Raw genomic sequence first — 15,412 nt, 5'->3', positions numbered from 1 at the left:
AGGTGGCGCTGGCGGCCCAACCGTGGGCTCCGGCCCTGTGCTTCAATGTGTTTAAGCATTTGAGAGGAGGAAATGTTTACTTAGGTCAGGCATCTGCTAATGACATAGGAGGATAGTAGGATTTTTAGTTCTTTTCTTTGATTTATTTGCAGAAAAAACAATCTTATAAACAGCATCGACATACAAAACATTGTCTTGGGTTGTTGCCGAGTTACTTTTTCATTTACTAAAGAGAAACTGCAGTAGACGGTACTATAAATAATACATTATATTTGAGGTCCCCTTTCAAGAACAGACGCAGATAGATGCACCAAATGTGGGATCGACGAAGAACAGGAACATGAGCATGCAGGCTCCAAAAGGTGGGTTTATATGTGTGTGTAGTGATGGAGCCTTCAGATTTCCAGAGTCTGGGTGTTGAACCGCTGAGGAGGAACACATGGCATGGAGGAGGTGAGGTTGAGCAACGGTGTGAACTGTTGAGTTCGGAATGAGTTGCAGTCTGCTGACACTACACTTTAAGGTTACATCCCATTGTTTCATCTCTGTACGCGTTAAAAGCAAATGCAAACTGACAGACTTTCACCTGCGAGCCTGATGGTCAGAGGAGCAGAAGGGAGCGCCTCAATCCTGCAAACTGAGATTTTAGATTTAGATTTAAGATGAACATAAGATAGAATTTTGCTTTATTATATAGATTTTGATCTAAGATTCAGATTTAGAATTTAGTTTGAACACTTACAGAGATTAAACACTGGGACGTAACATTACAGTGTATTGTCTCAAATTGTAACAAAATCTGTGAGAATATAGCCAAAGATTTCTGCTAAAAAAAACGTGTGTCTTCATTTGTACATTTGGCGCCCCATAGTTGCACACACGATTTCAACAATGTAAGACATCATCTTGACTTCTTCCGGTGTGAAAGAGGCCCCCAGATCCAGCTCTGCCTCTTCAGTAGTCAAATCCCCCACACGAGGAGCCTTGCGTCAAGATCACACTTTAAATGTTGGTCACTTCAAAGTTACCACAAGTTTAGGTTTGCCTCGCATAAAACGCTGCTGAAAACTATCAGCGCGGGGCATGAGTCGTGCTTGTGGGTCTCTTCCGATTTCGATGGATGGCAAACAACATCACCAAAGCCTTCACAGCATCAGATCGAATTGGTCTTTGTGAGTCGTTATTGCTGCACTACAATGCAAGTTAGAATGAGCTCATGTGACCCCACACACAGTCCCGGCTGAGGAGCGTCACCACTGGAGTTGCTCTCTTCCTGCCTCAGCTCATATGTTTGTCCTCATTCTTGTCATCGACGCCATACAGTTTGCAGTTCCGGAGTTTATTGGTGTTTCAGTACGTGGCAGAATCACAGTATTCACTTCAGCGACAGCAGCTGCAGTGAAAAGATGAACAGATTCTGACATCCAGTTCAGATCCAGGACGGGTCACTGAAACAGCTCCACCAATCCTCTAGTGCACCCGCTCATGTCAGTCAAACGGTCCGCAGTGTGTTTGCTGAGAGAGAGAGAGAGATACGTCATCAATCCCACATCCTTTGTGGGCCGCATGGAGGGGCATCCTGACATCAAGGCTTTTCACCTCACAGGCCAAACTGATCACAAAGAGGGTAACACATCACGCAAGCACATATTTTGAATATACAGATGCAGCGAGTACATCTAGGCAGAACCTTCTGACTATGACAGCCATGAAATTGTGGCCCATTGCTGGACTGAGGATATGACATGACTTTCATAACTGTGAAGTCACTGAGAGAAGACGAAAGATTTTCTCTCTGTTGCCACAGTGAGAGCAGGACGAAGGTTAATCTGCAGCGTGACTTTTCAAGTGTTTCTTCAGGGAATGGTTCCGCATAAAACCTTTACCACACTGGGTGCATCGGAACAGACGGACTCCAGTGTGACTTCTCAGATGAGTGTTCAGGTTCCCCCGATGTGAAAAGCCTTTACCGCAGTGTGAGCATCTGAAAGGGTTATCTCCAGTGTGACTCCTCATGTGTCTCTTCAGACAGTGGTTCCGTGGAAAACCTTGACCACACTGGGAGCAGACGAAAGGATTTTCTCCACTATGAAGTTTCAGATGAGTACTGAGGTTGGTGCTCTGTGAAAAACATTTACCACAGTGAGAGCATCTGAAAGGTTTTTCTCCAGTGTGAATTCTCATGTGAATATTAAGATTAGAGTTCTGTGAAAACGATTTACCACACTGAGGACATAGGAAAGGTTTTTCTCCAGTGTGACTTCTCATGTGTCTCTCCAGGTAATGGCCGCGGGCAAAACCTTTACCACACTCTGAGCAGACGAAAGGATTTTCTCCACTATGAAGTTTCAGGTGAGTACTAAGATTTGAGCTCTGTGAAAAACACTTATCACAGTGAGAGCATTTGAAAGGTTTTTCTCCCGTATGACTTCTCATGTGAATACTAAGACCCCCGCTGTGTGAGAAACATTTATCACAATGAGAGCATCTGAAGGGTTTTTCGCCAGTGTGACTTCTCATGTGTCTGTCCAGGTAATGGCTGCGGGCAAAGCCTTTACCACACTGTGAGCAGACAAAGAGATTTTCTCCAGTGTGAGTTCTCAGGTGAGTGCTAAGATTTGAGCTCTGTGAAAAACATTTATCACAATGAGAGCATCTGAAGGGTTTTTCTCCAGTGTGACTTCTCATGTGAATCTTCAGATTCTGGTTCAACTTAAAACCTTTACCACACTGAGTGCAGACAAAAGGATTTTCTCCAGTATGAATCCTCAGGTGAACACTAAGGTGCCCGCTCTGTGAAAAACATTTTCCACACTGAGAGCATTTGAAAGGTTTTTCTCCAGTGTGGCTTCTCATGTGTTTCGTCAGGTAATGGTTCTGCGTGAAACCTTTACCACAGTGGGAGCATATGAAACGTTTTTCTCCAGTGTGGACTGACTGAGTGTCACTGGTGTCTCTCCAGTCCTCACTGTCATCAGTGTCAGAGTCAGAACAAGGCGACCTCTGGTGGTCAGGGAGCAGAGGTGTATCCAAGTCACTGGCTGCTTCTGCTCCTCCACAGGTGTCTCCATCAGCTTCTGTCTTCATGTGTTGAGTCCAGCTGCTGGTTGCTCCATCATCTTCACTCTTCACCTGGACAGGAGTGAGGGAGAACTGGGTGGCCTCTTCTTTGATTTGGTCTAGATCTTCTTCTTCTGGTTCTTCTTTAATGAGAGGAGGTTCTTGTCCCTCCTGATCCAGACTGGAGCTGCACTCCTGCTGCTCAGTAGCATCTTCTTCTTCTTTCACCACCAGCAGCTGCTGGACACCTGCAGGGACACACACACACACCTGAGTCACTGAACAATCCAGGCATGAAGTAAGTCTAGCTGGTGTTGTGGTGGGGTTGCACAACACTATTTTAATGACACAGACATATGTCTAAACACGATAAAACACAGCACACTCTTGTTCAAGTTGCGAATTATCCTTTAGCAACACATTTCTTCTTCTAAACTACGCTCCAAGCTTCATCAGCCTTTGCGGTGGCTCACGAAAAAAAAGCAGTAACATGGAGTCAGCAAGTTTCATGCAGGACAATGCACCTTGTCAAACAGCAAAAAAAAAAAAAAAAAAATGCTGTGGATCGTGGTGTCTGTGGTGCGCCCTGATAATCTCATCCCAGATGCACCACACACACAAAGATTCTGATCAAAACGTTTGTCCTCCAAGCTAGAAAACTCACATGTGTTGAAAGAGTGAAAGCATCACAACAAGGATAAAACACAAAGAGGACGTGTCAATGAACATATCCAAAAAGAACCATCATAGGAGGCCTGGACAGTGGAAGGGATGGAGCCCATGGGGAGGGCAGTGGATTTTCTTCTGGAGATCAAAGACTTTTATTTTATTGTCTTTGCTTCCTTCTCGATTGGAGGTCAGGAACCATCAGGTCTCCCAGCACTCAAAGATTTTTGGATGTAAATATTGAACATGTTTCACATTTATGATTGTCCTCCGACACTTTTCAGAGCAGATCATTCGGACAAATTCACTCCAGACACGAGGATTCTCTCATGGCTCAGTCAGATTAAAAAATGTTCACGTTTACGATGGTTGATACCAATTCATTCTATATAACGGAAGTCTCTGCACACCAGCCGACTGAATGGCCGTATTATAGTTTGTTTTCTTCGAATCATTCGCAATTGTCGTTGGATGATTCCAGACTTGCCTCCAGGATGGCCAGGAGCAGAAGAAGCAAAGAAGAACATTGTCCTTCCTAGGTGTCACCAAGACTGTCTCTCCTTCAAAGGGAGCTGGAGGTCATGCCAAGGTGACCTATATTTATACAGCCACCACACATCGTAAGTCTCACGCGTAAAAATAACGCCCCCCAAACTCCAGTGAAAACAGTTGCTGCGGTAGCTACAGCACGGCGCTCAGCGCTTGTTCATCTGCAGGTCAGTCAAATGTATTGCCATGGTCAGTGGGGATCCCAGCAACGAGGAAAGGGCTCTGGGATCAAATCAAAGGAACAACAAAGGCTGTTCATGAATTCAACAGTCCAATCAGGACGGGTTAATCACGTCGGCTATTTCGTGCACACACACACACACACACACACACACACCAACGAGGGCCCTCACAGTGACCTGCCCCAGATTCAGCGAAGTCATCACGGGCTGGATCAGCAGGTGGAACCGAAGGAAAATGATGATTGTTTGTTTTGTTTTTTCCTGCAGGAAAGACTCGGCAGTGTCAGCCAGTCACCCTCCGAGAGTGGAGTTGTGTTCTGTAGATGAAGGGTTGAAAAACAAATCCTCAGGATCATCTGAAGACATGCTATTACACTGAGCTAGTTTCAGCTGATAGTTAAAGAGCCAAGGGTTTCCCCTTTTACAAACCGCCATCGGAGGCGAGTCAGCCAGAAGCGGCCAAAGGACTCCAGGACTGGTTCGGATTTTCCCACTGCTTTGGTGCATTTGACGAAACGCTTATATACATCCAACCGTCTGCAAACTCTGGAAACAAACAATTACCCGGGCCGAATCTCTGAGGCGCTCATGGCGGTAGTTGATGCTCACTACAGGTTCAGGGACCACTGTCTGCAGCAAGTCTGATAAGTCGATCAGATCTCAGACTTTTAGAATATGTTGTAACATATTTTTTTTCAGGATTTGTAAATAAAAATAAATCCTGTATTTACAGTTTTGAAAAAGTGAACATGATATGAGGCTGCAGCAGTCCAGGGGTGGCCAACCAGTCCGAGGCTCAGAGCCCCACTGTTTGACTGTGCTGCTGAAAAGAGCCGCATGCTACAAATACGTCAGGCTGTGAGGCGTCACCTGAGCAGCTGGTCACCTGACTTGGTGCCAGTATAGCGGTTAAAGCACATCCCTGTGTGTCACCAGGTTGCTGGTTCACGTCTCTTGTGCATGTCTTTTTCAAATCCCTCCATTTGACCCTGATCCTCCTGGAAATGTCAAGCGGCGTAGATAGAAATGTGTACTTGACTTCTCCATGTTTGGACGTGGCTCCTGCCGCCAACAACGTGGCCCCGGTCAGTGTGTGTGTGAGCCACGCTGCAGACTGGAGCGTTTCATCTTCACTCCAGTGAATTCAACGGACTTCACCACCATCAACAGTGAATCACATTCCATTCCATTCCATACTTTTTCCTCTTATTTCCTGTGTAAACCATCATTTCAACAGCAACCTGACCAAAATCGCAGCCAGTTTGGGGGCTCATTTGGTGAAGAGCCGCGTGAGGCCTGTCCTCGACATCATGCATCATCTGTGTTGAGCTTGCCCGCAGCCGTGTCCCAGAAAATTGGTCCTTCACTGGGGCCACTGGCCGAGAGAATGCTTCCTCCACATCACGTATGTCACCAGGTTTGAGACACTGTGCTTATCTTCCCTGCCTCAAGCTGTATTCCTCATGCTTGGTTGATCATTCTGGTCCCCATGGCCCAGGTTCATCTCGGTGAGATTTATGAAACAAATTGTGAGTCAGAAAGAGAGTCGCAGGGGTACGTTTTCACAGTCATGAGCCGGGCTTGAACTGTCTATAAAACTTCTTTACTGCGTAGTATGAGGCCAGATTTGAGAGCAAATGTTCATCATTTCTGTACCTCATTGGAATCTCTTCAGTCAAACACTTGCAGTCACTGTGGATGGAGCTGTCCTGTGGCTCAGGAAACCTCAGCTCTGCACTGTTGCTGCTCCCTTGGCGAGGTGTCATTAGAGCCAGAGCCACTGGCTTTGGGATGACATAACTTCCCATGCTTTTGTTTGTTTGTTTTGTCGTTTGTAAAACAAAAGTCCTGTATATCAAACAGAAACCATAGCAGCTAATAACAGCACAGCGGTAAGGGTTTGCCAGCGACTACATCAGTCAGAAAGCATGTGACACTGCTTGCTCACGTGACAGTCACCAGGCGGCTGCAAACCACATGCTACCATGCGGGTCGGGAAGGAGCGAACTCGGGTCAACATTGGCGTGTTTGTGCGTGACATTACTCGCGAGCTAAATGAGTCAAACGGACTTTAAATCAGTTCAAACTCCCTTGCAAAGAAAAAGATTCACTGTTGTTTACATGTCTTCTACAACCGTAAGAGATTGACCGAAAGAACGGGTGTGGAAAATATGGACAATTCAGTTTGTAGAGTCTTCACCCTGCAACATTTTAACATCTCAGAAAAGATTTAAAACAGTGCTCAGCGTGTGTGCGTGTGCGTGCGTGCACCTGCTCTCCGGGTCTCCATCTGCAGCAGGATCCTCTTCCTTCACAGCAGAGGAAGATGTGGTGGAAACTCGGCAGCAGATGATCGTCACTTATGAATCTTTCCACCTCTGAAGAACATTTCATCCGCCGGAGGATAAACGAGCAAAGAGCACGAAGCTGCTGCAGAGTTCTGAGAAGAACATGGAGGAGTGGGCGGAGTCAAGCGCATAAACATCCGGGTCAGGTCCAGCCCTCACCCGGAAATTAAACTAAACGTCTTCAAAAACACAAGTATAAACAATGAAGAGTAAATATTAATCACGGTGCAAATGAGAACATGGTAAAAGTCGATCTGCTGAATCTGAAATGGAAAACAAAGCCCGCAACAATTCAATAAACAAAGCAATACTTTGGAGCGGATGGCGCCCTCTCGTGGAAGCAGCTCATTCAAACGTCTGAGCTCGTGCAGCCACACGTGTCACGTCGTCATGTCGCGTTTTAGTGGCTGAAATCTTGTACCTGAACATCGTCGAAATCCTTCTGGCAGAGTATCTGGCATCTGGAATTTAAGTCGTTTCTTTTGCTGTGTGACCGGCGCGAATAACACCGGATCCTAATCTGGGCCAACGCCGCTCTCTTGAAGGAGACAGACCCTGAATCAGACACATACATGTGCTCAGTGTGGAACCAGAAACCTCTCAAATGAACATGAAGCAAGAAAAGGCTTCTTGGTTGCTGGGTGCTTCGTTTAACAAGTTGCTATCAACAATTCTCTGAAGGTCGACTGAAAAACAAGTTGTGCTTCTATCATGAAGTTTGTAAAGCATATTTTTCCCTTCATCGTCTCAGTTTCATTTACTAGAAGGAAGTTTTGTGATTCATCTGTGAGATTTGCATCTATTATAATTCCTTTATTTCTAGTCTCTCCAGATCTGAAATAATTTCTCCTGCAGAGAGTCTGTGTCACAGTGATATCAAGATGGCTATTATTATCATTGTTTTGTTTCCAGTCTCCTTCATTGTTGGTTGTTGGAGCGTTTGCAAGGATAGCGGCCCACGGCTGCAGCTGATCTACAAATCATCAGCTGAGCTCTCTTTGGCACCTTGGTTCCAGCACCGTGTGCCAGATCGACTCCCGTTCAACTTTGGTAAATGGGTTTTCCTTGTCCGTTCATTCATTCTCTCGCCCGTTCGCTCGCGTCCTCGTTTTCTGATGCCTTGGTTTTCCCAGGTGCCTGACTTGGTGTTTTCTTACTTTTGTTCTTTGTTCTGATTTCCACATGTTTCCTGTGGTTTTTTATCCCCGACCACGTTTGTGATTCTGTTGTTTCTGGTCATTGTGTTTGTCCTTTTAGATTTACATTCATTCATCTCCTGATTCGGTGTTGCTTTCTGTTCGGACCCTTTTTTATTATTATTTTATTTTTCTATTTGAACTATTGTCAAAAATAAGAAAAAAAGGACTTGCTCCTCTAACCCATTGTCTCCTTGTGGCTCTTACATCAAGCATTTGGGTTCGGCTCCGCTCGGCTCCAAAACAACAACGATCCCTTTTCAGTCATTTAAATGGAGTCCTGCCTCCGAGGTCTTGGAGACTGCAGTGCAGAAGGCTGTTCTCTACATCTGCAGATAGCAAGTTCAAAGCTTTCTCTGCTTCCTCTGAAGACAGTAAAGACTCTGATCCAAAGTCTTGTTGTTTCTGTGACGTCATCGTGTTTCTCATTACTGAGTCCTTTGTTCAGCCTCATAAAGTGGAGAAAGAAAACACAGTGGATGACAACAGACCGTGGCTGTGATGAGACAAGAGTGAGATGGTGTTCACACACAACTTTGGGACTCATGAAGGCCTGTGAGAATCGGTCACCCCATTATAGGAAGGTTATGATGGACGTCATGGGGTAGGAACCAGAACTTTGAAAACGAAGCACAGAACCAGCGTTGGAGGCTCTGACGTCACCCACAGACCGGGCAGATGGAGAGCAGTAAACAACATTTGAACCCCTCCTGCACACCTGCCACCAGGAAGAGAGAACAAGTGAAGAACCAGAAGAACCCGGATGTCCAGATCTGTGACTCGGAGAAGATCTTTCTGAAGTGGGATGAAGTCAGTCACGAGCTTGAGAACTTATACAAAGAACTGTCCAAGGAGAGCAAGTTGAATGTTGTTGAAGAGACGCAGAAGCTGGAGAAGGAGATGGCAGGGATGAAGAGAGACTACCAGGAGCTGCGGGGGGAGCACAGGAGCGCCCAGGAGAGGATCTCGGCTGAGCTCCAGGAGGAGAGGAAACATAACAAGCTTCTCCAGGCAGGTCTGGAGGCCATCCAAATGTCTCGACTCAACATCACCAAACAACTGGAAGCTTTTGGAAAGGAGGCAGATGACTTGAAGCAGAGGGTCAAGGCGGAACTCAGGTTGAATGCAGACGAGGGCGAACGTAACAAGCAAGTAGTTGAGACCTACAGGGTCAATCGAAGTGCGTTTGACAGCGTGGTGGTGCAAGAGCTGGCAACTCTGAGGAAAAACGTCTCCAAAAGAGAGGAGACGCTGCGCGAGGTGGTGAAGGAGCTGAAGCTTCAGCTGAGGGAGACACCCAGGCGGACGAGAGCTGAGCTGGAGGCTCCCCTCATGACCAAGAAGAAGGGGCCACCAAACAATGTGTCAGTGTGGAAGGCAGCACGCCATTTGATAAAGCAGGAAATGAAGAAAACCCAGAGGAAGTAGGGACCGTCCATCCTGAAAACCCCATCAGGTCACTGGACTGTCATCACCAACTTAACAGAGTTGACTCCAACAGAGGGCAAGTCACAGGAGGGTCAGAGAGGAATATAGAGTCATTTAAAAACATCAGCCACGAGAGTCATCGGTGGGATTTTTGAACTCCTCCTGGTAAAAACACTTCTTTCTTCATGCTTGCCTTGCCAGGGTTGCCAGCAACACCACAGAGCAGGCGGCTGTCCCTCGTCCAATGGAACGTCTGAGTTTGTCCAGGGACAGAAAGGGCCTTTTCTCTTCCTTCCTTTGTCAACCTGAATCCTGTCAGACCAGGTTGACCTGCGAGGTGGTCTCTTCGAGTCATCTTAACCATTGCTCAAGCGTCACGCTGCGCCTAGAATAGAAGCCCACGCAAATATAATGTGAATGTGGAAAGAGTAAAAGCATTATGAGGCCTGGAAGCAGTTGTGTCTTTGGCGAGTTGCAATGTGGTTCCCAACTGAAGCCAGGCAGCATGAAATGAACTTGGTTTTTATTTGTATTCACTGACAGCCTCTGCATTGCTGCATTATATTGTTCATTCAACAGTAGTTCAAAATTCAAGGAAGACACCCAGGTTCTCACCGTCGCGTTTCTGTGTTGGAAATGTTCTGAGGCGTGATGTTGTCTTGTGAAGAACCAGAACAGTTTGGAAGAGTTGTTTTGGGAGCATGGTTTCCCCTAGATTAATGCTGGATCAGCTTCACCTTCAAACTCCCCCAAGGTCTGATGGGCAGTGACGTAAACCATGGAGCATCTGCCTGCTGTCCAACCATTCTGACTTAGGGAGCAAACCTATGAGACTCTCAAGAAGTGATTCAGTGGTCATCCTGGCTCGCCGTTAGCCAGGGATGTAGCAGGAGCTCTGCCAGGGTGGGGCGCCGTTTAGGGTCTTTAGCCAAACACCAATGCAGCATCTCTTGACACCTCAGAGGCAGGTTTTTTCTGATCTTCAGTTCGTCTTTTAAAAACCGTCTGGTCTCAAAGTTGTCGCCGTCGTGCAGCATCTCGTACAAGACGATGCCCATCTGCCAGACCGTGGTCGGACCGGGCCGGTAGCTCTTGCGACTGTACCATTCAGGCGGAATGTGTGCTGAAGTGCCATAGAACAGCGTGTACCAAGAGCTCTTCTTGGTGAAACAGCTCAGTCCAAAATCAATCAGCCGCAAACGTGGGAAACCGGAGCTGGTGTCGATTAAGATGTTGTCCACCTGAGAAGAAAATGAGGTTGGAGATGTGACATCATGAGCCAGAATACCACTCTTAAGCTACAAAACGAAAAATGAAAGGGGAAAAAAATGATGTTTGGTATTGACCCAGAGGATGCTGCAGTGGACATCACAGTCGATGACGGCTCATCGCCTCTTCCTTTGCTGTGCATCAACTCTGAGATGCTTGTTAAGGTTGGGGAAGAAGGCCAGGGTTTGTGGTTAGGTATTAGGGTCAGCGCCCCAAACCCAGATCAAGACACAAAGTGCCGTGTGAGAAAAGCCTGTCTGCAGTTTTTAAAAGAGGTTTAAAAGCACCGATTCCACCAGTCAACCAGGCTCCAGACTTCTGTAAAGTCAAGACGTTCTGTTGGGAAAGGCTCAGGTTTCAGGCTCCACTCCGAGACGACTAAAAGGGATCTGCCCAGGGAGCTAAGAGAGCGAGCGGGCTCGTAGGTTGTATGCATGTATGACATGCAGCCTGGTGAATTTTATACAATTTTCAAATGTACTGTAAATGCTCAGGCAGCCAGTGCAGAGAGGTTAGACCAGATGGAGGCGCTAGAGAGATTTGGTGGATAGACCAGACGAGATGGGTGAAAGTTAAGAGTGAGGTTTTCTAGCTCTAGTCTATTGGTTTGATTTTTGAGATGATCTTTGAGCTTGAGTAGGACTGAACTGTTTTTTTTTTGTCCCATCTGTGGGCTGAATGATGAAGTGTGAGATGACACCAGATGGCCAACCATGATTTCTGATATTGTCCGTTCAGTTGGAGAACGTTTGGACCATCCAACTGGTCTTCCAGACCGGCTAAGAGCTCGGCCTCGAGAGTCTCTGAGGCACAGTCAGATGACCGGGGTGGGGGAGCGTATGAATAGGGAATCAAACGTGACTTAAAACGGACCCTTGCCGTATGCCACAGGTCACATTTGCTGTTGGGGAGGAGCACTCTCCCCTGGTGACCGCAAAGGCTCAGACTCAGGTAGGAGGCAAGTGAAGAGCATGTGTTGAAATGTCAACTGTGTTGAAGGCTTTTGAAAGTGCTGTGCTCAGACCTGACTGAAACCTTTGGAAGGCATTAGGCAGAAAATCTAATATCTGGGCCTTTGGCTAGAAGCGAGAGCTAAAATGAAGAACTGACAGGTGCAGGTTACAGTTCAAAGGGAAAGGAGCGTTGGACCGCAGCATGGGATTGAGGCTCCAGACCCGGGGTTCCTGAAGTGAAACCAACTCTTCTGGCTGTGCAGAACCAACTCCCTGTACCATGGAGGTAGTTACAGTGGGGATAAAGATGCCTACCTTGATGTCTCGGTGAAAGATACTTTTCAAATCAAGCTCTGCAGCTGCTTCCACAAGTTGCTTGAAAATGAACTTTGCCTCTTCATCCTGCAAGAAACCCCCTTTGGCCTCTGCGTAATCGCGCAGGTTGCTCACGGGAACCGGGCGTTCCAGGACCAGCACGAGCTCTTCCTGGAGTTCATAATAATCCAACAGGGATATAGTTATCGATCTCCCCTCTGGCTCTCCGTCTCCACAGGCCACTTTGTCCATCACAACCACTTCAGAAGGAACCATCATGTTTCTGTGCAACACTGATTTCCGGAAGATGTTCTTCCTGGGGATGCGTTTGATTGCCACCGGGGCATGGTCAACTCTCCTGTACCCGGTGTAGACGGATGCATGACCGCCTCTGGCCAGCAAGTCTGACTGACAATATTTAGCTTCGAAATCCAGCCTCCTAGTTTCACCTGCCAGGAGCGGATGCGGCGCTATATTCTCGGCGGCAGCCCTGGCAGGGCCCAGCTCTCTGGCCGGCTCCCTGCTCTCACTGCTCCGGTGTCTCCTGCTGGCCAGATCATCCTGACATGAAGCGCTTCTCTTCCTCTTCCTTGTCCTGAGGTTGTACTTGCAGGTGTTGGGGAAACCGCTGCACCTCTCCAAGTTTTCGGTCACATCTCTTTGAAAAGAGGATGTGTGAACGCTCATATCAGGGTCGATCGATCACGCAAATCAGTTCAGTACGAGATAATGAACCAATGACCTGTGTCGCTGGGACACCTGCATACGTTGGTTATATATCTTTTACATCACAGGAGCACTTCACAGGTCTACCTGTAGTGTTTAGCCACTCAGTACTTTCATCCTTTATTAGAAATCATTAAAGGAGGCAGGAGCAACCTGGTTCTTTTCCCTTTATCGACTCCTTAAGGCTCCTGACCAAGACGTCCCGGCTGACACTGAACTGAAACAGTGTCCGGGGTTTGGCTGTCCGCATGTGACCTTAACTTCATAACCTTCAGTCAAGGTCAGATCTCCAAGAGTGGAAGTAGCACCATGGAGACCCAGTACATATTGGCAAAAGTAAAAAAAAAAAACTGTGCAACATTGACTTACATCTGTCGCGCTTCATCCAAGAATCCAAGAATGGTTTCTTGGTGTCCATCACCGTGCCCGATCTCTAGCCCTCCACCCTTTGTCACAGCTGTTGTTTGTTCCACATTAGCAGTTGAGCTTGTTCAAAAGAAGATAACCCTCACATGACCATACCTTACAGTAGACGACGGCGACAAGAAACCTTTCAGCTGCTCTCAGTGGCCCAGGCATGCACACCGGGTCAACGGGTCACACCAAGGTGTCCCTCCCGACTCAGCGACTGTGAGTGAATGCCATGTCCATGACCCAGTCTGGTGTCACACAACAAAGTCTTCCAGAACATTTATAAAATGTGTGTTCATTCCTTCTCCTTTGATGAGAAATAAGGTCAGATATTCATAAAAGTGAGCGGTTTCAAAGCGATTTCTTGGAGATCGCACGATTCATTTGACGACGCTTGGCCCCCGCTGGGCTGTTGAGCGTGAGACGCCAGTATGGGTTGTTTCGTGTCAAGGACTCGCAGGAAATGTAGATTGAGCGAAGCGTCGATTTGGGACACGGATGTTGAGAATGAACCAGAACCCAAGGTCTATAAGCAATATCAGCACAGCACAGAGACGACAGAGTGGGAGCGCTTCGAGGGCAGATACTGCCAGCTGGATCTGTTGGCCATCGGCGGGAATGCGTCTGTCTACGCCGGTTACAGGAAAGGAGACAAATTCCCTGTGGCGATTAAACACATTCCGAGGGAATATAAAGAGGTCGCCCCAAACAGAGGAACGATCCCAGTGGAGGTGGCCGTGATGAAGGAGCTGGCGATGGGTGACGCTGAGAAGTCCGCCTTCATTTCACTCCTGGATTATTACGAACTGAAGAAAGAGCTCATACTGGTTTTGGAGCGTCCAGTGCCTGCTGTGGACCTCTACGAGTACGTCAAGGTCAGGGGAGACGGCATGAAAGAAAAGAAAGCTCAGCAGATTTTCAAGCAACTGGTGATGGCTGCAATCACGCTTCACTCCAAGAACATCTTCCACCGTGACATAAAGATGGAGAACGTCCTCATCCAGAGCAGAACGGATGTCCCGCGAGTGAGACTGATCGACTTCGGTCTCAGCTGCTTCACAAAAGACGACATGTCAAGCAATTTCTTCTGCGGAACCTCCATCCACGTGCCACCCGAACTGAAGGACTGCGACAGCTACAGGACGGTCCCCATCACGGTTTGGCAGGTCGGGGTGGTTCTGTACGAGATGCTGCACAGTGACAGCCTTTTCAAGACCTCCAAGTTCCTGAAGAATGAGCTGACGGTCAGAGAGAATTTGTCTCAGGGTTGTCGCGAAGTGATCCGCCTCTGTTTAGCGAGGGACCCTCAAGAGCGCCCCTCTCTGGACGAGCTCCTGCTGCATCCCTGGCTGAAATGATGCACAACGGGTTTTGCAGTTGAACACACATTTTTGCCGCCCATGTTCCATTAAAGACTCACCAGACCCCCAGTCTCTGACGGATCTCGTTCTCTTGACTTGTGATTGTATCGTGGTGTTGGCTCGCTGCGTACAAGAGGGTTCCTAACTTGTTCTCTGTGAGATTGATTTTGTTTCCTTACTCTGACCTGACTGTCAGAAAGGCTCCTTTCAACGGCAAAACCTTACAGGAAGGAAGTGGATTATTATAGGGCCAAACAATTGGTCCAACGGGGTCCAACTGAGGCCACTCTTGTCCTGGGGGTGTATTGTAATATGTATCATTCTTATTCTGCAGACGACGGAGGGACAGATTTTCAGGTCACAGTGAGTCCTCACTCTCTGAACTGTAATATTTATGCAGCTACACATGAAACCAGGCAGGTCCCCGACGTGCTTTTACCATCCTCTCACTCCACAGTTGGTCCAGCGTGTGGGACAAGCTCTACAGCACAGGGTCACAGTGAACAGGTTGAACAGTGTCAGCTAATGTTTGCTGGCTCCTACCGTTGATAATTTAGTACATTTAGTATCTGGCTTAGCACCAGAGCAGTCGGATTCTGCTGTAACGTCATACATGCCGCGTTTCATTTGTAGTCCAACGAATTGTGTTTTCACAAGCAAATAATCATAAATTATCCAACAAACTTGTACCTGGTTTCATGTTCTCCATCTCCAGCGCGATTATCTCTCATTCGAAGGAGAAGATTCATACGTCTGCGTGAAGACAATGGCGGCGAGCTCGTTCCTCTTCTTCTTGAGTGGAGTTTGATTTGCGACCAGTTTGAACGTGCGTGGTCAGGATTGGTGTGGTAGACGCTTCAAGAGTGAAGCACTAAACTCACGCTAATCTTGTCTTTATTGAGGCTTCTTTTTGTATTTAATTCCCCAACAGGCCTTCACGAGTTGAAC

At 47.3% G+C, this 15,412-nt stretch overlaps 3 protein-coding genes across 3 annotated transcripts; 1 reads left to right on the top strand and 2 right to left on the bottom strand.

Moving 5' to 3' along the window:
* Positions 1-74: 74 nt before the first annotated feature.
* Positions 75-6,770, bottom strand: LOC128752655 (gastrula zinc finger protein XlCGF57.1-like). Its single transcript, XM_053854099.1, has 2 exons — positions 6,729-6,770; positions 75-4,774 (listed from the first exon to the last, which is right to left on the bottom strand). Exon 2 carries the CDS (start codon positions 3,085-3,087, stop codon positions 1,825-1,827), a length of 1,263 nt encoding a protein of 420 aa, XP_053710074.1. The 5' UTR covers positions 3,088-4,774; positions 6,729-6,770; the 3' UTR covers positions 75-1,824.
* A 2,841-nt stretch (positions 6,771-9,611) lies between these two features.
* LOC128752737 (serine/threonine-protein kinase pim-2-like) lies at positions 9,612-13,048 on the bottom strand. Its single transcript, XM_053854289.1, has 2 exons — positions 11,967-13,048; positions 9,612-10,670 (listed from the first exon to the last, which is right to left on the bottom strand). Exons 1-2 carry the CDS (start codon positions 12,651-12,653, stop codon positions 10,278-10,280), a joined length of 1,080 nt encoding a protein of 359 aa, XP_053710264.1. The 5' UTR covers positions 12,654-13,048; the 3' UTR covers positions 9,612-10,277.
* On the top strand, positions 11,627-15,094 carry LOC128752775 (serine/threonine-protein kinase pim-3-like). Its single transcript, XM_053854391.1, has one exon. The coding sequence runs from the start codon at positions 13,535-13,537 to the stop codon at positions 14,459-14,461; it is 927 nt and encodes a 308-aa protein (XP_053710366.1). The 5' UTR covers positions 11,627-13,534; the 3' UTR covers positions 14,462-15,094.
* Positions 15,095-15,412: the final 318 nt, after the last annotated feature.

This window comes from Synchiropus splendidus, chromosome 1, assembly GCF_027744825.2.
Source record: "Synchiropus splendidus isolate RoL2022-P1 chromosome 1, RoL_Sspl_1.0, whole genome shotgun sequence".
NCBI lineage: Eukaryota > Metazoa > Chordata > Actinopteri > Syngnathiformes > Callionymidae > Synchiropus > Synchiropus splendidus.
The sequence above is the reverse complement of the archived record's forward strand: the minus strand, read 5'-3'. Positions and strand labels throughout refer to the sequence as shown.